Raw genomic sequence first — 24,397 nt, forward strand, 5'->3', positions numbered from 1 at the left:
ATGACTTCCCATTGTTCCTCAACTGCAGTGTATGATATAAAATGTTCTAGCTGAGTCTCTACTTTTATCCAATGTAAAAAAAAAAAAAAAAGTCAAACGCTGCTACATAAGACCAAATCGAGGCGGTCGGCCACATATGCCTAAATGTAATGAGTGTCTGTGCGCATGTGTCTGTATATGTCCATGTGCCTGTATATGTGCCTGTATATGTGCATGTGTGCCTGCACGTGTGTATGCCTAAATGTGTGTGTGTGCCTGCGCATTTGTGCTTTTGTGTGTGTATGCGCGCTTGTGCTCGTGTGTGTGTGTGTGTGTGTGTGTGTGTGTGTGTTCTCCCAAAATGTAGTTTACCGTGCCCATCTCTGAAAATAAGGTTCACGGTCAGCAGAATGTCCGCAGTCAGCTCCTTCACCATAGTAAGAGAGGGCACTACTGATTTCCATGGAGACAGAGAGAGGGGGACAGAACATGAGGGGGGGAGGGACGGGGTAGGCGAATGATAAATGAGTATACTGCATGTTGTCATTTGGACCTTGGCATCCAGTCCAAAGCGCAATTTAGTGTAAAATATGAGGCCGGCCACTTCAGATGACAAAGTTTAATGCTGATGAATGAATAGCACGGAGTATCGCAGGCTGTTTATTGGAGAGTCAAGGTGGGGAGGTTCATTAGTTTACACCTCACTGCAGAGCAGAAGAGGAGCAATTGCATAAGACTAGGCTTATTGTGGCTTTTGTCAGCGTCTTCACTGACTGGTGTGTAAGTATGGAAATAGTATGCTTTTTTGTTAGTCATTGCTTATTAACAGTGTCATTTGGGGACGGTGGTGTGTGTACATGTATATACTAACACATGTTCATCCTCTTAACGAGGCACATTGTGTAAAAGGGTGAAGGAAATGTACATTGGAATAAATAAAAGTACTCAAACTACCAGATATATTTACTCTTTTCATTTGATTGTTAAGCAAGAACCCGCCGATTGGGCTCATACAGTGCATCCGGAAAGTATTCAGACCCCAGGCCCCCTTTTTTACATTTTGTTACGTTACAGCCTTATTCTAAAATGGATTCAATTGTTTTTTTTTCTCATCAATCTACACAAAATAACCCATAATGACAAAGCAAAACAGGTTTAGATTTTTCTTCTAAAGAACATTTTTTAAAATACTGAAATATCACATTTACATAAGTGTTCAGACCCTTTACTCAGTACTTTGTTTAAGCACCTTTGGCAGCTATTACAGCATTGAGTCTTCTTGGGTATGATGCTACAAGCTTGGCACATGGGGAGTGGGGAGTTTCCCCCACTTTGGGGCGGCTGGTAGCCTAGTGGTTAGAGTGTTGGACTAGTAACCAAAAGGTTGCAAGATCGAATCCCTGGGCTGACAAGGTAAAAATCTGTCGTTATGCCCCTGAACAAGGCAGTTCCTAGGCCCTCATTGAAAATAGGAATTTGTTCTAAACTGTCTTGCCTAGTTAAATAAAGGTACCATTTTCTCTGAAGATCTTCTCAAGCTCGGTCAGGTTGGATGGGGAGCATCGCTGCACAGCTATTTCCAGGTCTCTCCAGAGATGTTAGATCGGGTTCAAGTCCAGGCTCTGGCTGGGCCACTCAAGGACATTCAGAGACTTGTCCAGAAGCCACTCTGGCATTATCTTGGCTTTGTGCTTAGGGTTGTTTTCCTGTTGGAAGGTGAAACGTTGCCCCAGTTTGAGGTCCTGAGTGCTCTGGAGCAGGATCCCTCTGTACTTTGCTCCATTCATCTTTTCCTCAATACTGACTAGTCTCCCAGTCCCTGCTGCTGAACAACTTCCCCACAGCATGATGCTGCAACCACCAGGCTTATAATGGGTGTTATACATCTTTGGGTCCAAGCTCCCTGCCATCCAGGACCTCTATATCAAGCGGTATGAAAGGCCCTGAAAATCGTTAAAGACTCAAACTACCAAAGTCATCTCTGCTTCCGCATGGCAAGCGGTAGTCTGACACCAACAAGCTCCCGAACAGCTTCTATCCCCATGCCCAAAAAACTGCTAAATGGCTAACTAAATAGCTGACAAAACGGCGACACAGACTGACTTGACCCTTGTAATTTTTTGCACTCTCGATGCACACTCACGCACACTGACACTCACTCCATCATAATATGCACATCCATTTAAACACACCCGCTCACATGCAATCGTCATATACGCTGCTGCTACTCTGTTTATCATATATCCTGATGCCTAGTCACCTTATCCTTAAAGACATCTACCTGTATCACTACACTATCCCTGCACATTGCAAATATGGTGCTGGAACTAACTGACCCTGTATGTTTACTTTCTCGTGTTCTTATTTATATTGTATGTTTGTTCTACCTTATGTTATTTTTAGTATTACATTGTTATTGATTACTGCATTGTTGGGTTTAGAGCTTGCAATAAAGGCATTTCACTTGTGCATGTGATATTAAAAACTGGCACACCTGATTCAATTAATCAAATAATCATCAAACCTTTGACTAATTGAATCAGGTGTGCCAGTTTAGGGTTAAAAAACTAAATGAAATATCTTGGCGGGCCAAGGAAAGGGTTGCAAAACCCTGTTATAGATAACTGTTCAGCCTGTTGTCATATGCTCTAATGTCAACTGTTAATAACTGCTATTACACAGTCTGAATATTTTTCAAACAGCACAGACTTCGTAAAATCACAAATAGCGAATAAATATTAAAATTTCTGATTTGTCATCCAAAGGGTCCCAGCTACAGCATGTAGGGTCGTTTTGTTAGATAAAATCCTTCTTTATATCCCAAAAAGTCTGCCAAGTTGCCACCATCGATTTGAGTAATCCACTCGTTCAACATGCAGAGAAAGGAATCCAAAAGCTACTGATAAAACAAGTCAAAATATGTTTGTAATCCACAGGTACCCTAAAAATGTATTTAAACTATAATATTTAACTTGTTAGGGCCGTGGTCCCGTGGTGGGAACATCAATCAGCGGAAATGTTCAAGTGTGCCACCTATAGTTTTTGATAAAACTCAAACTTTCATTAAAATGCACATACAATGTACTGAATTAAAGCTACACTCGTTGTGAATCTATCCACCGAGTCAGATTTGTAAAATGCTTTTCGGCAAAAGCATGAGAAGCTATTATCTGATAGCATGTATCCCCCAAAATACTGCAACGTCACCTAACGACAGATTTTGCGATAGCCGGGGGCTACTCAAAACGCAGAAATAAAATATAAAAAAAACATTCATTACCTTTGACGAGCTTCTTTCTTGGCACTCCTAGATGTCCCATAAACATCATTTTGGGTCTTTTTTTGATTAAATCGGTCCATATATAGCCTAGATATCGATCTATGAATAGTGTGTGATCAACAAAAAAATGAGCGTTTTTTTAAAGTAACGTCATTTTTTTAAATTAAAAAAGTCGACGATAAACTTTCACAAAACACTTCGAAATACTTTTGTAATGCAACTTTAGGTATTAGTAAACGTTAATACTCTATCAAAATGATCACGGGGCGATGTATATTCTTTAACTTCACGTCTTGAAATCATGGCCGGATATTGCTCAACCAAAACATCCTGTCGGAGACCGGAGGAAATCGGCTCCCTTGTTTCGGTTTGACCAAGAAACAAAGCCGAAGCAAATGACAAGACTCTAGACATCGTGTGGAAGCTGTAGGTATTGCAACCTCGACCTCATTTAATCCGGTTCACCTTTAACAATTCTTGGAAGTGGCGCATGGATATTTTTTTCCATTTTCAGTGATCAGATTTTCCTGCACTTTTCGATGAAACGCACGTTCTGTTATAGTCACAGCCGTGATTTAACCAGTTTTAGAAACGTCTGAGTGTTTTCTATCCACACATACTAATCATATGCATATACTATATTCCTGGCATGAATAGCAGGGCGCTGAAATGTTGCGCGATTTTTAACAAAAAGCTGCGAAAATTCGTAACTTCCCTAAGAGGTTTTAATACGGAAACAAGTATGTTCAATAGGCAAACAAAATTAGTCGGTGCGTGTCCTCTTCGTAGCTCACGAACAGACTGATTTCCAACTCTGACTCCCAGTACCAAAACTCAAAATTCTTCCTTGTTTGGGAAGAAACAAGCCTGAAACCCTGAACAAAGACTTGACATCTAGTGGAAGCCATAGGAATTGCAGTCTGGGAGCTGGAATTCCATATGCAAGAGCATGGGCTCTCAATTTTTTTTTTATTCTGGTTGGTTATTCTTTGGATTTTCTCCTACCATATCAATTGTATTATAGTCTCATACATTATTTTAAAACTTCTACAAATTTCAAAGTGTTTTCTATCCAATGGTACCAATTATATGCATATCCTGGCTTCTGGGCCTGAGTAACAGGCAGTTTAATCTGCTGAAAGACTGCATTTAATCAGTGGACACCATTCATTTTTATTACAACACACCTGTCATTGTTTTCTTTACTAAAGTAGAGGTTTATTATTATCATTATTATTATTGTTAAAGGTTCTGCAAAGGTGTAAACATAAATTTTTTAGAAAGTGTCACGCCCTGACCTTATCTTTGTTTTCTTTATTATTTTGGTTAGGTCTGGGTGTGACGAGGGTGGTTTGTTTAGTTTTTGTATTGTCTAGGGGTTTTTCTAAGTCTAGGTGTTTATAGGTCTATAGTTGCCTAGGTTGAGAACCAATCAGAGGCAGCTGTTTATCGTTGTCTCTGATTGGGGACCATATTTAGGTAGCCATATTCCTTGTGTATTTTGTGGGTTCTTGGTCTATGTTTAGTTGCCTGTTTGCACTACGCATATTAGTTTCACAGTTCGTTTTGTTGTTTTGATAGTTTGTTCAGTGTTAATTAACCTCTTAAGCCCACCCGACACGCATGCGTCCCATCTAGCCATCTGGAAATGCAAATGCACTACGCTAAATGCTAATAGCACTCGTTAAAACTCAAACGTTCATTAAAACACACATGCAGGGTACTGAATTAAAGCTACACTCGTTGTGAATCCAGCCAACAAGTCAGATTTTTAAAATGCTTTTCGGCGAAAGCGTGAGAAGCTATTATCTGATAGCATGCAACACCCCGAAATACCTGAAGGGGACGTAAACAAAATAATTAGCATAGCCGGCGCTACACAAAACGCAGAAATAAAATATAAAACATTCATTACCTTTGACGATCTTCTTTGTTGGCACTCCTAGATGTCCCATAAACATCACTATTGGGTCTTTTTTTCGATTAAATCGGTCCATATAAACCCTAAATATCGATCTATGAAAAGTGTGTGATCCAGGAAAAAACAGTTTTAAAACGCAACGTCATTTTTTTAAATTTAAAAAGTCGACGATAAACTTTCACAAAACACTTCGAAATACTTTTGTAATCCAACTTTAGGTATTAGTAAACGTTAATAATCTATCAAATTGATCACGGGGCGATGTGTATTCAATAGCTCCACGTCTTAATATCATGGTCGGAAATTTCTCTGCCAAAACATCCTGTCGGAGACCGGAAGGAATGGGCTCTCTTACTCGTTTGACCAAGAAACAAAGCCCAGGCAATTGACAAGACTGGCGACATCGTGTGGAAGGTGTAGGACTTGCAATCTCAGCCCCATGTAATTTGCTTTCCAATAGACAATACATGCAAGTGGCGCATTGATATATTTTCCAGTTTTCGGTGATCAGTTTCTTGCGCTTTTCGATGAAACACACGTTATGTTATAGTCACAGCCGTGATTTAATCAGTTTTAGAAACGTCAGAGTGTTTTCTATCCACACATACTAATCATATGCATATACTATATTCCTAGATTGTGCGTCACAGGCCACCCATATCTTGATGCCATAATTTGCTGGCTTGCTGGGCATATACTGCCGGAAAGGACAGCAACCTTTTGACAAAAGAGATTACTAATTACTGACAGTATCAGTGTCACAGAAAGCATTCACATACATCAATGATATTACAGCAATAGATAAAATGAACACTTACATTTTTATTTTCATATCTGTAATGTAAAAATAAAAATGTATCTGTTACTTCTAGCCCAGGGTTGTAGAGGTATGGCAGATACTCCACACACTTCTCCCAGACCTCTCTCATGGCCGCCAGGTTTGTCTCTCACATGTCTTGCGGGTCTTGACTCACGGTTATCAAATTGTAGCATTTGAATGTTTTCAATGAGGACACTCAGTTAGATAGCAAATGTTATTTTTTTCCAAAAAGATTATTTGTGTAGGAGAAATAGCTCAGTTTTGTTCATCACGTTTGGCTAAGACAAAAAACAAAAATGCAGTCACTACAACGCCAAACTTCTTTCCAAATTAGCTCCATATTATCGACAGAAACATGGCAAACGTTGTTTAGAATCAATCCTCAAGGTGTTTTTCACATATCTATTCGATAATCTATCAGTGGTGGCAGTTGGCTTCTCATCAGAAGCAAACGGAAAAATACTGCAGCTGGAGATGACGCAATAATTGTGACGGAGGACACCAAGCGACCACCTGGTAGATGTAGTCTCTTATGGTCAATCTTCCAATGATATGCCTACAAATACGTCACAATGCTGCAGACACCTTGGGGAAAACGTGGAAAACGTAAGCTGACGCCTAGCTCCTCCACAGCCATATAAGGAGTCATTGCCATCAGGCGGTTTCAAAAAATGCGGCACTTCCTGGTTGGATTTTATCTGGGTTTCGCCTGTAACATAAGTTCTGTGGCACTCAGACAATATCTTTGCAGTTTTGGAAACATCAGTGTTTTCTTTCCAAAGCTGTCAATTATATGCATAGTCGAGCATCTTTACGTGACAAAATATCTTGTTTAAAACGAGAACGTTTTTCATCCAAAAATTAAAATAGCGCTAAATCCAACTGGTTAACCTCCTGTGTGTATTCACCTAACATTCTGCATTAGTTCTCCAAACCTGCCATGTTAATTATCCTAACCTGCTATGTAAACAAACCATCTGTGGAGACAAATCAGTATCACCATACTGGCAGCCAATTACATCACCCCTGACACTTATTTGGAGCCATTTAGTGTTTATGCATGTAGCTAGTGGGCTAATCTGTAACATTATAGTATGTCAAAGGAGTTGGAGAAACACCAACAGTGGGTGAAGTATGGGAGGACTGTGGTAGCAGGTAGGCCTCCAGACATTTCAGCCCACCTGGCCCTGCTGTTCTCTTTGATGAGTCCCAGTCTGGAGTGCAAAGCCCCTTGCCGTTTCCTTCTGAGGCAGAGTGCATCAAGCTGTTTCTGACAGAGGAGCTGGTGGGAGACCGTGGAGGAGACCCATTCGCTATGCCTTGGAGCTACAGGAGATGAGAGCACCACAGGGAAGGTGGACCACCTGATGGGAGAGAAAGATCAAACCAAACTGTGCTTGACTATAATCACAAAATGGGGGCAGTGGATAAGGTGTACACGATGAACAGCTTTGTGGCATGCGCTTGGAAAACCACCGAGTGGCATAAGAAGATATTTTCTCCATCTGATCGACACTGCTGTCCTCAATGGTCACGTAGTTCACCGCCAGCTATCAAGGGAAATGATTACTAAACAAGGCTTTTTGTAATTGAACATACAAATCAAATAGAGTTCCATTATGCAATTATATCGACAATGTCTCACCCCACCTCCCCACTCCCTCTCCAAACAGTATATTTCTAGCATACAAAAGCTGTCGTCAATCTCCTGCACGAAATATGTACAGTTCCGGCTGTTGCCAAGTTACTGTTTAATACTGTATGCGAGTGTAGTTTCTGAAAGTACAGTATAAAGATGAATTTTTAGTAATTAATATCAAATCAGGATAGCACTAAAATAATATTACAAGTAACATAACTAAAGAGCGCCACAACAGCTCCATAAGGGGACAGGGCAGAGTTATGCAGGCCAAATGAATACACAAGCAAATGCAATGGTCATGAGGCCAGGGCGGCTGGTCACGGCCAGAAGGGATCCGGATTTGGTCAAATTAACTTATTTATGTTCCATTCTCAGTCAAATTATGTTTGACACGTGGGTGAGTAAGATATTCTGATATGAGTTTAAATGGAGTTTGAACAGTGAAAGTTGGAGGGAGGACACAGACAAATGACACATTATGCATTCATGCACACACGTGGACTCAATCTCTGTTAGTGTCCTTGTTGAGAAGTAGAGCAAAGTGTGCAAGAGAAAGAGGGGGAGCGCAACCGAGAGAGAAAGAAAAAAAAGTCTCAGTCCCAGACCCAAGAACTGTATGCAAAGGTGAATTATGGAGGGGAGGGGGAAGGGGAGAGGAGAGGAGAGCACTAGCCGCACCAGGCTCAACAGACCTCATTATGGCATACAGAATAGAGGGGACACAATTAAATCCAACTACTTGGTCTTCCATTCTTCTCTGTCACTCTTTAAGTTTACCAGCTACATCCACCATAATGTCTTATTTTGTAAGTAATGGTTCTTATCGTGTCTTTCTGTAGGTCCTATCTAGATTTGAACCATTTACATGTCAATGAAGTCAATCACAAAGGTTTTATGATCACCATTCTCACATGGTACATACCTGTAACTCCCCATAAAACATTAAGGCAATTGCTATGGCCCAACTGTCTAAGAACCCCCCCCCATCCATTTATACTTTACTCAACTAGATAAATCTAATTATTGCCCTACACCTTCACCTTTTGATCTAAAAAACAAACAAACAACCCCGTTACAAATTGACTATCAAGCAGTAAAGCATGCTGGGCGGTTAGATGTGAACATGAGTCAAGCAGCTCTTCTGCCCATCAGAACAACAACAACCTTGGAAGAATTCTGCTTACCTGGGAATATTTGGCTGAAAAGATATTAGAGCATGGATGCTGACAGGTAAATGGGGGCAAACACATTGGGCTTATAAAGTAAGGAGTGGTGTCCCACCCTAATCTGTTTCACCTGACCTTGTTCTTGTCTCCACCCCCCTCCAGGTGTTGCCAATCTTCCCCACTTATCCCCTGGGTATTTATACCTGTGTTTTCTGTCTATCTGTGCCAGTTCATCTTGTTTGCCAAGTCAACCAGTGTTGTTTTCTTAGCACCTGGTTTTCACCAGTCTCTCCTTTTCCTCACCCTCCTGGTTTTGACCCTTGCCTGTCCCGACTCTGAGCCCGCCTGCCTGACCACTCTGCCTGCCCCTGACCTCGAGCCTGCCTTCGGCCCTGTACCGTTTTGGACTCTGGCTATGGCTATGAACGCTTGTCTATCCCTTGGGTTATAATAAATACCAGAGCTCAAACCATCTGCTGCCTGTGTCTGCATCTAGGTCTCGCCTTGTGTTGTGATAGGCGGTGGGAGAAATCTCAGGCTATTTACAATCTGATAGTGATATTACCCTTGCTAGCTCGTGTTTGTTGATGTTGCCGTTTGATGGTTGTTTCGTTTCCAGCCAAGAGAGCTGATCCTGGGGAAATGATCATGGGTTGTGTGTGATGGGACACTGTCCTTCCCAGTTGTATGGAGCTGGGTGTTTGGCTCTTTCAGTCACAGTTTGTGGAGCTGGGTGTTGGGCTCTTTCAGTCACAGTTTGTGGAGCTGGGTGTTGGGCTCTTTCAGTCAGTTTGTGGAGCTGGGTTGTTGGCCTATTTTGGTCCCAATCCAGAAAGATGATTCCACTGTCTAAGGCTGGGAGTTAGGACCTTGTCATTCCCAATCAGTGAAGCTGAGCCCTAGCTCTCTCTAGCCTGGTGCCTTCAGTGTCTTTACTCAATAGAAAGAGTAAGTCATCAACTCATTCTTGGAATGTGTTTTTGAGTGTGTATGCAGGCATGTCTCTTTCTGACCTCTCCCTGGAGACAGTCGGCTATCTCCTACACACAAACCAGGTCTGAACTAAAAGGCCCTCTGTGGATTCCTCATTACAAACTGTCTACTGTATGTTGTCTGTACTATGGTTGCATCCCAAATGGTACCCTTACCCCTATTTAGTACACTACTTTTGGCCAGGGCTCATAGGGCTCTGGTCAAAAGTAGTGCAATAGGAAATGGGATGCTATTTGGGATGCATCCTTTAATTCCAGGTGGCCCTGTGTTCCTAGTCCATTTCTCTGGGAAGTGGTTGGCAGAGGTTGGCATGTCCCAGATGTTGCATTATATAGCCAACTCCTATGGTCATTGTGAGACCGCACAAACAGATCTGGGACCAGGGTTTGAGCAGTGCTCATGGCTGGAGAATAGACTGGTCTGTAGTACAGTGGAGAATAGGCTATTAAACAGACATCCAGGGCAGGATGTTATTTATTTCATGGTCAACCCAGCCATTGTAACGGTGTTCCTTTTTCTCAATTCCTCTGCAGGGTTTGGCATTTACTGTACTTGAATTGGGAGACTTTCGACAGCTTTGCCAAATGATTGGGTTTGTGTTCTAGACTGCATGCACAAGCGCAAGCACACACATAAAAGCAGACACGCGCGCACACTGACTGGGGAAGTGTTTTCTCAGTCTGTTTTTTCTGCACAGAAGTCTTGGGTCAGGGAGAATCTAAAATTCAAAACATGATGCATTCAGTAGTATTCATGGCATGGGGGCCCCCAATGATTTTGTAAACATTTGAGTCACTCGGATAGCATAAGCCATTGCGACAAGTATAGAATTGCAGGAATTTGGCTTTAAAATAGCTCAACTATGTCAGCGCTGCCAACGAGGGCCTTGAACAGTTTAGTTTGGTGACCGTACCATTGTCTGCGGCCATGGCCACAACCTTCATCTTAGCCCCATTTTGATCCAGACAAAAAATGTCTGCAGAAGTCATTATTCAAACCAGACACTGCTGGTTGCTCAACTTCAGTATCCCACCATTTAAATCGCCCCGGCTCGCCACTGTCTCTCTCTATTGCTCTCTCTCTCTGTGTCTCTCACAAACACAACCAAACACCAAGATCTATTACCGCAAATCTCACTACAACTATGTATTAAATGGTTAGCCTGCAACACACAGAGAGCAAGAGAAGGCTCAGGGTATCAGCTGGCATTCGTCAGCGCTAACTCAAAATGACAATGCGCCGAGAGGTCCTAATTACTGTCTCAGGCAGCTTAAGACATATGTGCCATCACTGTGAAGGCCATGTGTTCAAAGGTATTACTTTAACTGTTTTATACTCAAACCATAGTGTAGAAGAACCAATAACCCTTTATTTTACAGCCCGGTAGGAGATAGTAAATACCTGTCAATACTTAGTTACCATTTAAATAACTTTTTGTTACCATTTCAATTAGTACTACTGGAAAGTACTAAAACATTCTAGTACTTACCGAGCTGTAAAATAAAGGGTTACCGTATTCTGTCAAAGTCAAATGGATTTGGTGTAAGCTAGGATGGTGTATAAGGACTACATTGTTCCGAAGGGGGGAAATGGTCTTGTACACACAGTACTGATAAACACATTCCATGTAAAACACAACTATCACTAAATAAACTGACTAGTGATAACTTAAACAAAAGCCACACAGATAATTGTCACGTTCTGACCTTAGTTCCTTTTATTATGTCTTGGTGTTAGTTTGGTCAGGGCCTGAGTTGGGGTGTGTAGTCTGTTCTTTTTTCTATGTCGTATTTATGTGTTTGGCCTGGTATGGTTCTCAATCAGAGGCAGGTGTTGTTCGTTGTCTCTGATTGAGAATCATACTTAGGTAGCATGTTTTCCCCATTTTAGTGTTGGGTGATTATTTTCTGTTTAGTGTTTCTTCATCACCTTACAGGACTGTTCGTTTGTCGTTTTTGTTGTTTTGTTCGGTGTTCAGTTTTATTAAAATAATGGACACTTACCACACTGCGAATTGGTCCACCTCTCTTTCTCCAGACGACAACCGTTACAATAATACATTGCACACCAGCCTTTACACATTCTGTCAGTGGTGTACTAACGCGAGATCAGAGGGATCTGGAATGGGTCAGGTCATTTAGGGGTTGTTGATTGATATCTTCGGAAGAAGGAGAGCGAAATGGTGCGTAGAAATATCGGTAGTCTTTTGTTAACATCTAGCGTCGAGCAATCCCGTATCCGGGAGCGTAATCATAGCCTCAAGCTCATTACCATAACGCAACGTTTCCTATTCATGAAAATCACAAATGAAATGAAATATATATATTCAAACACAAGCTTAGCCTTTTGTTAACAACACTGTCATCTCAGATTTTCAAAATATGCTTTTCAACCAAAGCTACACAAGCATTTGTGTAAGAGTATTGATAGCCTAGCATAGCATTAAGCCTAGCATTCAGCAGGCAACATTTTCACAAAAACAAGAAAAGCAATCAAATAAAATAATTTACCTTTGAAGAACTTCGGATGTTTTCAATGACGAGACTCTTAGTTAGATAGCAAATGTTCATTTTTTCCAAAAAGATTATTTGTGTAGACGAAATAGCTCCGTTTTGTTCATCACGTTTGGCTAAGAAAAAGACCGGAAAATGCAGTCACTTACAACGCCTAACGTTTTTCCAAATTAGCTCCATAATATCGACAGAAACATGGCAAACGTTGTTTAGAATCAATCCTCAAGGTGTTTTTCACATATCTATTCGATAATCTATCAGTGGTGGCAGTTGGCTTCTCATCAGAAGCAAATGGAAAAATACTGCAGCTGGAGATTACGCAATAATTGTGACGGAGGACACCAAGCGACCACCTGGTAGATGTAGTCTCTTATGGTCAATCTTCCAATGATATGCCTACAAATACGTCACAATGCTGCAGACACGTTGGGGAAAACGTGGAAACCGTAAGCTGACTCCTAGCTCCTTCACAGCCATATAAGGAGTCATTGGCATGAGGCGGTTTTAAAAAATGCGGCACTTCCTGATTGGATTTTTATCAGGGTTTTTTCTGTAACATCAGTTCTGTGGCACTCACAGACAATATCTTTGCAATTTTGGAAACGTCAGAGTGTTTTCTTTCCAAAGCTGTCAATTATATGCATAGTTGTGCATCTTTTCGTGACAAAATATCTTATTTAAAACGGGAACGTTTTTCATTCAAAAATTAAAATAGCGCCCCCTATATCCAAGAAGTTAACAACAGTAGGCAATCTGCTTCCGATCCAAGATCATTTACCACCAATTTGTCCGCTGAGAAGAATTATGCATTGTAACTATCAGTACATTATCGTATCCGTACACTATTGACGATCAGAACATATTATTGGCAGACCATGTACTGTAGATTTCCCCGCTGCCTCAAACGCTGCCTATTACTGTGTGTCGTACAGTGAATATCAACACGAGTCGAGAACCAGGTACAGGGAGTGAACATTTAATAAACAACGGACATGAAACAGAGCAGGAACAGCGTCTGGACAGGGGAATAATAACGACATCAATGCTAACACAGGGAACAAACTGAGGAGTAGACGGATATGGAGGGGGTAATCAAAGTAATGGTCAAGGTGAATCCAATATTGCACAGCAGCGCATAATGATGGTGACAAGTGTGCGTAATGAAGGACAGCCTGAAGCCCTTGAGCGCCAGAGAGGGGGAGCGGGAGCAAGCGTGACAGTACCACCCCACCCCACCCCTCTAGGGGCGCCAACTGGTGTACCACCTGGGCGAGCCTGATGGGCCGGCTAAGGCATGGGCGCTGGTCAAGCTGGCTGAGGTGTGGGAGCCTGACGAACCGACCGAGGCGTGGGAGCCTGATGAATATGCTGAAGCAGGACGTGGGGTGGGCGCCGGCCATGCCAAAGGAGGCAAGAAGCTCGAAGAGCAAGCTGAAGCACCCCCGGTTCCATCGGCGACAACTCCTGGACCCGACGTCACTAACCCAAACCAAAATCTCAATAGTGCTTCCATAAGTGGTATCAGCATTCTGTGAGGATCAACGCTGGAGTGGAGAAGCGGGTACAGGGAGTGAACATTTAATAAACAACAGACATGAAACAGAACAGAAACAGCGTGGGGACAGCGCAAAAATAACAACATCAATTCTAACACAGGGAACAAGCTGAGGAGCTGATGGATATAGAGGGGTAATCAACAAAGTAATTGAGTCCAGGTGAGTCCAATATTGCGCAGCAGCGCATGGTGACAGGTGCGCGTAATGAAGGGCAGCCTGTCGCCCTCAAGCGCCATGGAGGGGGAGCGGGAGCAGGCGTGACACTTACTGAATGTCTCACTGACTGTTTTACTGACTGTGCATTATGTGTATTTTTGAATGTTGTATCTATGATATTGTTTGTGCCTATTTGTGTGTTACACGTGCTACGACTGCTCCCTGACTGGTCATCAATGTAAATAATAAATTGTTCTTAACCTCTATAACCTATGGGGGCGCTATGTCATTATTGGATAAAAAACGTGCCCGTTTTAAGCACAATATTTTGTCACGAAAAGATGCTCGACTATGCATATAATTGGCAGCTTTGGAAAGAAAACACTCTGACGTTTTCAAAACTGCAAAGATATTATCTGTGAGTGCCACAGAACTCATGCTACAGGCGAATTTTTTAGGCTCTGGTTCCCATCGTCTCCTTATATGGCTGTGAATGTGCCATGAATGAACTTGAGCTCTCTGCCGTTCGTCTAAGATGTCTGCAGCATTGTGACGTATTTGTAGGCATATCATTGGAAGATTGACCATAAGAGACTACATTTACCAGGGGTCCGCCCGGTGTCCTGTGTCGAAATTATTGCGTAATCTCTAGGTCCATGTGCGTTCCATTTCTTCAGAAGAGAAAGTCAACTGCTACGATGGATTTATCGTCGATAGATATGTGAAAAACATCTTGAGGATTGATTCTAAACATCGGTTTGCCATGTTTCTGTCGATATTATGGAGTTAATTTGGAAAAAAGTTCCTTGTTTTAATGATTTAATTTTCTTTTTTTTTCTTACCCAAACGTGATGGAGAAAACGGAGCGATTTGTCAACACAAATAATATTTTTGTAAAAACTGAACATTTGCAATCTAACTGAGAGTCTCCTCATTGAAAACATCTGAAGTTCTTCAAAGTTCTTCAAAGGTAAATGATTTTATTTGAATGTTTTTCTGGTTTTTATGAAAATGTTGCTTGCTGAATGTCAGGCATGTCAGGCATAATACTATGCTAGGCTATCAATAGTGTTACACAAATGCTTGTTTTGCAATGGCTGAGAAGCATATTTTTGAAAATCTGAGATGACAGTGTTGTTAACAAAAGGCTAAGCTTGAGAGCAAATAGATTTATTTCATTTCATTTGCGATTTTCATGAATGTTAACGTTGCGTTATGCTAATGAGCTTGCGGATAGATTTACACAATCCTGGATACAGGTTTCTTTCGTAGCTAAACGTGACACAGAAAACGGAGCGATTTGTCCTAAACAAATAATATTTTTGTAAAAACTGAACATTTGCTATCTAACTGAGAGTCTCATTGAAAACATCTGAAGTTCTTCAAAGGTAAATTATTTTATTTGAATGTTTTTCTGGTTTTTGTGAAAATGTTGCTTGCTGAATGTCAGGCATAATACTATGCTAGGCTATCAATAGTGTTACACAAATGCTTGTTTTGCAATGGTTGAGAAGCATATTTTTGAAAATCTGAGATGACAGTGTTGTTAACAAAAGGCTAAGCTTGAGAGCAAACAGATTTATTTCATTTCATTTGAGATTTTCATGAATAGTTAACGTTGCGTTATGCTAATGAGCTTGCGGATAGATTTACACAATCCTGGATACAGGTTTCTTTCGTAGATAAACGTGACACAGAAAACGGAGCGATTTGTCCTGCACAAATAATATTTTTGTAAAAACTGAACATTTGCTATCTAACTGAGAGTCTCCTCATTGAAAACATCTGAAGTTCTTCAAAGGTAAATGATTTTATTTGAATGTTTTTCTGTTTTTTGTGAAAATGTTGCCTGCTGAATGCTAATGCTAAATGCTACGCTAAATGCTACGCTAGCTATCAATAGTGTTACACAAATGCTTGTTTTGCAATGGTTGAGAAGCATATTTTGAAAATCTGAGATGACAGTGTTGTTAATAAAAATCTAAGCTTGAGAGCTAGCATATTGATTTCATTTCATTTGCGATTTTCATGAATAGTTAACGTTGCGTTATGGTAATGAGCTTGAGGCTGTATTCACGATCCCGGATCCGGGATGGCTCTTCGCAACAGGTTAATTGACGAACATGCTGACGAACATGCTGAAGCAGGACGTGGAGTGGGCGCCGGCCGAGCCAAATGAGGCAAGAATATAAATAAATATGAAAATATATAAATAAAGGTGAAATAAAAAACATTTATCTGCTCAGTTATGTGTAAGGGAAAATATAACCTTGCGAATTTGAAAAGCTGTTGAATTTCCATCTTTAGCATTACCTCTAGCATGTGTACTGAACAGAATACTGTAGCAGTAGCACTAGAAGGGCCCATTCAGCATGTTGTGTGGCTACCGCGAACAAGCATGTTCTCTTTCAGGGTCTTCTCACCATTCACAGTGCAACAGTCTCCCGTTTCCATGGTTTTCTTGCCTCTGTCATCACTGCGTCTCCGCCACGTCAGAGAGAGAGAGAGGGAGGGAGACAAAGAGATGGAAGAATTTGGGAGGGAGAGAGAAATATAGGGAGAGAGGGGAAAAGAAAGTGGAGGAGAGAGAGAGAGGAGGGCTTTCCATGCATGTTATCTTTCCCTTAAGAAAAGAAAAATAGGAATTATTAGGGAGAGCGAGAGAGAGAGAAAGAGAGAGATAAAGGGAGAAATAAAAGGGGTGAGAGAGAGAAGAAGGCTTTCCATGCATGTTATCTTTCCCTTAGCATACCAAAGGCTAAAAACCCTCCAAAAACATTATGGAAACTGTATTAAACCCACAGTTGTAATTGGCCCAGTCACAATAGAGCCACTCCAATATTACAGTATTAATAAGTGGATTTGTACAAACAGACCTCATTGAACCCCTCTTCTAAAGCTACAGCCATGCCTGGATTTATGTACAGTCATCAGAACTACAAAATCCTAAATACACTGGGTTTATTTAGGCCCTCAAACGACACTTGATTTGTGTATGCCCTAAAGCATTTAAAACTAGAAAATCCTGGAAGACATACTGGACTAATGTAGGCCTAGAAGTACAAAATCCCAAGACACAGAGGCATGCAGACTTCACCCTACTAGAGACCACAGGGCTAAAACTCAAAGACCATCCTCTGCTACACTCCATTTAATTCTACTCCATAAACACATAAAAACACATAAAGGGGGGATTTACCAGTAGCAGATTGACCATCATTTTCTCTCCATCAATCGATGTCTTCTTACCTCAGCTCAGTAAGCATTGCTGTCATGCTGGGTGCAAGGCTCGGCAGGCTTAGCGAAACCCAGCGTTTCTCCATAATTATGCTAGTAGAACAGATGGTGGGATGGTGAGTGCCTCGTTGTGTTTGATATTCTCACATTGCAGTCAGAGAGTATTTGTTTGTAGACCCACGCAACCCAAAGCACATTCCCAACCCAGTGTTGTATGAACATTGACACTGCTCCCCACGATCATGTGTCTTTGGCAAAAATATTTTGCTATCTAGATGTTTATATATTCAAAATATGCTTGAATAGAGACCCATTGACATTCCCAATGATCAAAGGTTAAGAAGAAATGTCTTGGTTGATGTAATTATATTTGCATCTGATTAACCCACACTTGTTGCACCTTGGCTTCTGTTTCAAGGAAACACGCGCACTCTCACACGTGCGCAATCATTTACATTTACATTTAAGTCATTTAGCAGACGCTCTTATCCAGAGCGACTTACAAATTGGTGCGTTCACTTTAAGACATCCCGCACACACACTCTTTCTCTCTCACACACACACACAGGCCAGTCATTCACTTCTTCACACTTGATACCACATACAATAACACTGTTCGTCCAGTGGGTTGGGACTATGGTGGAGGGGTGGGGGTCAGGGGAGGATCAAAAAAAGTGTTCATATATCCATCCATTCGGTGCTGAAGATTAGATCCCTCTCATCGCCACTCCACCCGTTCGTAGCAGGGCCTATTTGTTGTACTTACCGCGTACAAACCTGGCTGAATCTGAATCCACACTTGCAGGGCCCGGGAGCTGATAATGCGCACACTGTAAAATTCGACAAACCTTTACGTGTACACTCCAGGTGTTGGAGTACTCACATAGAAACGTGATACTTGAAATACACAGTAAACCATGAACGCTTAGCAATGATTGCGTTTCTATATCTACACAGATTGTAATCGGTTGTCAGGGATGTATCTCTATTTGTCGTTAGTGCTTAAGGCTTTGGCTTTCTATTGCTGGAGTCGGTTGTAACATGGTTAATACACACGGAGCGAAGGCTTTGAAGTCTAAAGTGAAGTTATTTGCATATTGGTTAAATATTCGTGCCTCCGAGCACGTAATATCGATAGCTGTGTTATGGACCTGCTCCTCTCTGCCAATTTCAACTCTCACAATTCTCTCAAGTCTTCCCCCTCTCAAGTTTGTACAATAAAATATACAATTATCAAGAAGTATGAATGTCCTGACTTCTGCGGAGGCCATATTACGTAAATGCTGCGTTGCCAGTGTAAACGTCGGATTGACCTTGTTACAGAGCCCGCCACCAAACCTGGTTCAGTGCGGCGCTGTCCAGGGTGCTGAAATTCGCAGAGGGACAGCGAGTGGAGCTGAAATGACTAGTCAAGGGGCCGCTAGCGTTTTTCTCCACTTCTCTTCAAACAACAATGCTCAACTGCTTGTGCTTTAAAACTATCATGTTTATTATTCAATATCACAACTTTCATTTACTGATGAGAAAAAATAGACATAATACATGACGATCCAATTGATTTTGTCGCAAATTGGGACAATCTGTGAGTGAAATTAGGGTACTCATTGTAAAACGTAATGGTGTATGTGGAACTGTTACTCTCCAGCATATGAACAGGCTATAAGAAAGCAATGCAATTATTTTTATGAATGGGTAAACTGTTGCGGAGCCGCAAAATCCACCAGTAATGTCTCGCAGTCACATCATTACACTGTTTAAGATCTGGTGGAACAGTTTTGGTTTGTGTGGCTACTTGCAGAGCGATGTAAAACGCGCAGCACACGCGTTACATAATTACAACGGGTGGGTGGATGAAATTAGCCGAAGGAAATCATGCTCTTGTAAAATAGCAGCTCCTTTGGGATGCAGATAGGGATCTGTGGCACACTGTTTTCGGCGGAACCTGTGACAATATCTATCTTTCACACGCAAGCACGCACACGCACACACTCTCTTTCTCTCTCTCTCTCACCCTTCTTCTGTAGACTCTCTCCATCTGGCTCGCGCGCTCGAACTAACCTTGGCTCAACGTCAGAGGCTGTGCAGCAGTGCAGTATAATGGGAGCGTATGCAACCCAAAGTGCCTCATAGGCTGCTATCGCGATTCTGCTCATCTTGGCGCTCTCTGCCCCTCTACAGACACACCTCCCGTGTGGATATCCGACTCCTCGTGTCTCACCTGAGCCAGGCGCCAGCCCATGTATGAGCCCCTACCGGATTTGTACCGCCCGACATGGATGTCCCGCAGTCTCGTGAACCGGAGGATATTTTCTTGGCTTAGTCAAGTCGGAAATCAGGCCGGGACTGCTAATGGGTTTAGGGGAAGCTCGAGTGACCATGCCGTGATCCTGCGACTGGGCTGCCGTCACCCTGCCGAACGACTGTAAACCGAATTCCGGGGACTCAAACGCGTACGGGGGATCACCACTGTGCATTTTACAAACAACATGAAGATTACCTCCCTGCTGATAACTAGTCTCGTTTTCAGGTTCAACCTCAGGCTGCTGCTCCTGCTTCTACTGCTGTTTCTTGGATACTCTCGCGGGATGCCACACGTTTTAAGATTTGGTAAGATACTTTGTTGTTTGTAGAGGAGACAAGTATTTGTGAACACTGTAAAGGGGTTAGCCTGAATCTGACAGTAATTTACATGCAGTTCGGTGAATATGGTATCAAGCACGTAAGCCTGTATTATACTGTAAAAAAGGGGGGGGGGGGAGTAAATGCTACTGTTATCGGTATTAATTATATTTCATGGAGGCGATGGGTTTGTATTTCTCAGTATTTTACTGTAATTACAAGGGGTTTGTGCAAGCAGATTGGCTGCTAACTGTTTACACATTACAGCATTTTGATGAATATTTGGTGTTCTATATCACTTGCATTTCTAGAGGCAAAGGCTTTCAAACTGGCAGCAACTACAGGGCAAAACAGACCAAAATAATAACATAAAAAAAACAACAATTTAAGGTTTAAGACTAGCTGCCACTCCAATCTGTAGCCTATCCATTTTAAATTGATGGGGCTCTATAACCACATTAAAGTTAAATTGGTATAGCATTCCCCCTCAGGGGTGCAACACATGTGGCCTCTTTATTTAACTAGGCAAGTCAGTTAAGAACAATTTCTTATTTTCAATGACAGCCTGTTCAGGGGCAGAAGGACAGATTTGTACCTTGCCAGCTCGGGGGTTTGAACTTGCAACCTTCCGGTTACTAGTCCAACACTCTAACCACTCTACCCTGCTGCCCCAAGTTATGGCTCAAAATATGCAATGAGACAGAAGCAACAATTCCATTTACCCACTAGTTGTCAAAAGGTTTTTGGCACTCAAAAATATACACTATATGTTATTGTATTCTGTGGGGTAGAATTACAGTACCATTCGAAATACAGACATTTTCCCACAATACACCATCATTTACAATATGATGCTGTAAAACGTTTCAGAGTTCTTTTTTACTTTTAGTGATAACTAAAATAACTGAATAAATGACTGCTTTCCATTACAGTGTAGGCTATCTATTCATAGCATTCAATGGTTCAGGGAATGGCCCTGTTTGCTCTTCATGTACAATACCGTTCAGAAGTTTGGGTCACTTAGAAATGTTCTTGTTTTTGAAAAAAAAAGTGTCCTTTAAAATAACATAAAATTGATCAGAAATACAGTGTAGACAATTGTAGCTGGAAACTGCAGATTTTTTATGGAATATTCTCACTCCTATTCCAATGGCACGTTGTGTTAGCTAATCCAAGTTTATCATTATAAAAGGCTAATTGATCATTTGAAAACACTTTTGCAAGTATGTTAGCACAGCTGAAAACTTTTGGTCTGATTAAAGAAGCAATCAAACTGGCCATCTTTAGAGTAGTTGAGTCTCTGGAGCATCAGCATTATTGGTTTGATTACAGGCTCAAAATGGCCAGAAATAATCAACTTTCTTCTGAAACTCATCAGTCTATTCTTGTTCTGAGAAATGCAGACTATTCCATGTGAGAAATTGCCAAGAAGCTGAAGATCTCGTACAATGCTGTGTACTACTCCCTCCACAGAACAGTGCAAACGGGCACTAACCAGAATATAAAGAGGAGTGGGAGGCCCCAGTGCATAACTGAGCAAGAGGACAAGTACATTAGAGTATTCAGTTTGAGAAACAGACTAGCCTTCAAGGCAGAGTTGCAAAGAAAAATCTCTGACTGGCCAATATCTCTGACTGGCCAATAAAAATAAAAGATTAAGATGAGCGAAAGAACACAGCCATCCGACAGAGGAACTCTGCCTAGAAGGCCAGCATCCCGGAGTTGCCTCTTCACTGTTGACATTGAGACTGGTGTTTTGAGAGCTACTATTTAATGAAGCTGCCAGTTGAGGACTTGTTAGGTGTCTGTTTCTCAAACGAGACACAAATGTACACTGCTCAAAAAAATAAAGGGAACACTTAAACAACACAATGTAACTCCAAGTCAATCACACTTCTGTGAAATCAAACTGTCCACTTAGGAAGCAACACTGATTGACAATACATTTCACATGCTGTTGTGCAAATGGAATAGACAACAGGTGGAAATTATAGGCATTTAGCAAGACACCCCCAATAAAGGAGTGGTTCTGCAGGTGGTGACCAGACCACTTCTCAGTTCCTATGCTTCCTGGCTGATGTTTTGGTCACTTATGAATGCTGGCGTTGCTTTCACTCTAGTGGTAGCATGAGACGGAGTCTACAACCCACACAAGTGGCTCAGGTAGTGCAGCTCATCCAGGATGGCACATCAATGTGAGCTGTGGCAAGAAGTGTCTGTCAGCGTAGTGTCCAGAGCATGGAGGCGCTACCAGGAGAAAGGCCAGTACATCAGGAGACGTGAAGGAGGCCGTAGGAGGGCAACAACCCAGCAGCAGGACCGCTACCTCCGCCTTTGTGCAAGGAGGAGCAGGAGGAGCACTGCCAGAGCCCTGCAAAATGACGGACGAGTTTCAGAAGAACCACTGGCTACTATTGTAGGATGTTGGTTAGGCTTACAGTACCAGTGATGTATGAGATTGTAATGTTTCTAAAATTGTATAAACTGCCTTAATTTTGCTGGACCCCAGGAAGAGTAGCTGCTGCCAAAGCAGCAGCTAATGGGGATCCATAATAAATACAAATACAACATTTCGTAACCAAAAAAAGTGTTAAACAAATCAAAATAGGGACTATACAACTGAATGCCTACAACTCAAATGTGTCTTCCACATTTAATCCAAATATATTTTATTGTAACGTGTGCTCATTATGGCGCACACTTGTCACCAACTTTACGCGCACCTGCGCGTCATCAGACTCACCTGGACTCCATCACTGCCCTGATTACCTTCCCTATATATGTCACTCCCTTTGGTTCCATCCCTAGGCGTTATTGTTTCTGTTTCATGTCTGTGCGTTGTCTGTGTTTCTTATTTTGTATTATTGCCGTTTATTTATTAAAACACTCACTCCCTGAACTTGCTTCCTGACTCTCAGCGCACGTTGTTACAGAATGATGCCTCAACTAAGGGAAGCTTCATGGAGTGTATTTATTTTTTGTTTCGGTGGGAATGACATACGTTTTATGTTCTGTTTATTTACACTCACTCCCTGAACTTGCTTCCTGACTCTCAGAGCATGTCGTTACGTCGCACTTGTTGGCTGTTTTTCCTTCACTCTGTGGTCCAACTCATCCCAAACCATCATAATTGGGCTAAAGTCAGCTGATTGTGTAATCCAGGTCATCTGATGCAGCACTCAATCACTCTAATTGGAGGTGTGTTGGGTCATTGTCCTGTTGAAAACAAATGATTATCCCACTAAACCCAAACCAGATGGGATGGTGTATCCCTGCAGAATGCTGTGGTAGCTATGCTGGTTAAATTAAGTGTGCCTTGATTTCTAAATAAATCAGACAGTGTCACCTGCAAAGCACCCCTACACCATCACACCTCCTCCTCCATGCTTCATGGTGGGAACCACACATGAGGAGATCGTTGGTTCACTTACTCTGTCTCACAAAGACATGGCAGTTGGAAGCATAAATCTCAAATTTGGACTCAACAGACCAAAGTACAGATTTCCACTGGTCTAATGTCCATTGCTCATGTTTCTTGGCCCAAGCAAGTCTCTTCTTATTATTGGTGTCCTTTAGTTGTGGTTTCTTTGCAGCAATTCGACCACGAAGGCCTGATTCTCGCAGTCTCTGAACAGTTGACGTTGAGATGTGTATGTTACTTGAACTAAGTGAAGCATTTACAGTTGTCTCCAAATATAAAATATATTTAGACTTGTTTCACACTTTTTTGCTTTATACATTATTCCATATGTGTTAGTTCATAGTTTTAATGTCTTCACTATTATTCTGCAATATAAAATGTAAAAGAAATGGTACAAATAAAAAACCCTTGAATGAGTAGGTGTGTCCAAGCTTTTGACTGGTACTGTGTATATACAGCTAAAAAAAAGATTTTCAAAAACTCAACTATTTTATTATGTTTATCATACTACTTGAATACATTTGTCTGAATTTTAACTACTTTAAATGGAGATACATCTACCATTTGAAAGCCTTCTACATTGAATTACACATAATGTAGAAAAAGCCAATTTCATAGAGAATGTTTCAAACTGGACTATATTTAGTGAGTTACTTTGAAGAGATGGTGATTGGGTCTTAATAGTCATTTGGCATTTGGTAGTCTTGCAACTTCCATTTCCCAAAAGTCAGATTCTTCCCACACGCCAACTCTCTTTTCCCAGCTTCAGAAGCATCTGCATTCACCAAATTGTGTTTTTTCTTAGATATATTCTACAGACTGGCCCAGTGGGAATTGTTGATGTATAGTAGAAAATGTTATCCTAGATAAAATTTTCTTGAAAAAATGTCTAATATGCATATTTTAATACAATATTTCGGATTATATTCGTGTCTACATTCAATTGATAAAAGTGTATTGTGATGTAAATGGCATAAAGATTGTTGCTTGACTTGCAGTAAACTTCTGTTTAGAAGTACATATTAGGCCTGTTACATATTAGGTACATATTAGTCCCCCCCAACATGTCCTCCGCCGTAAATGTAAACATTGCC

At 41.4% G+C, this 24,397-nt stretch overlaps 1 protein-coding gene across 1 annotated transcript in view; it reads left to right on the top strand.

Annotated features, from left to right (window-relative positions):
* The first annotated feature begins 19,500 nt into the window (after positions 1–19,500).
* The window catches only part of LOC115139560 (glutamate receptor ionotropic, kainate 2), a 203,997-nt gene continuing 199,100 nt past the window's right edge, over positions 19,501–24,397 (top strand). Inside the window, 1 exon segment of the mRNA XM_029677090.2 lies at positions 19,501–19,870. Within this exon segment, the coding sequence (XP_029532950.2) occupies positions 19,501–19,870 (370 nt within the window).

The sequence above is a fragment of the Oncorhynchus nerka genome, linkage group LG13, assembly GCF_034236695.1.
Source record: "Oncorhynchus nerka isolate Pitt River linkage group LG13, Oner_Uvic_2.0, whole genome shotgun sequence".
In the NCBI taxonomy this organism is placed as follows: domain Eukaryota; kingdom Metazoa; phylum Chordata; class Actinopteri; order Salmoniformes; family Salmonidae; genus Oncorhynchus; species Oncorhynchus nerka.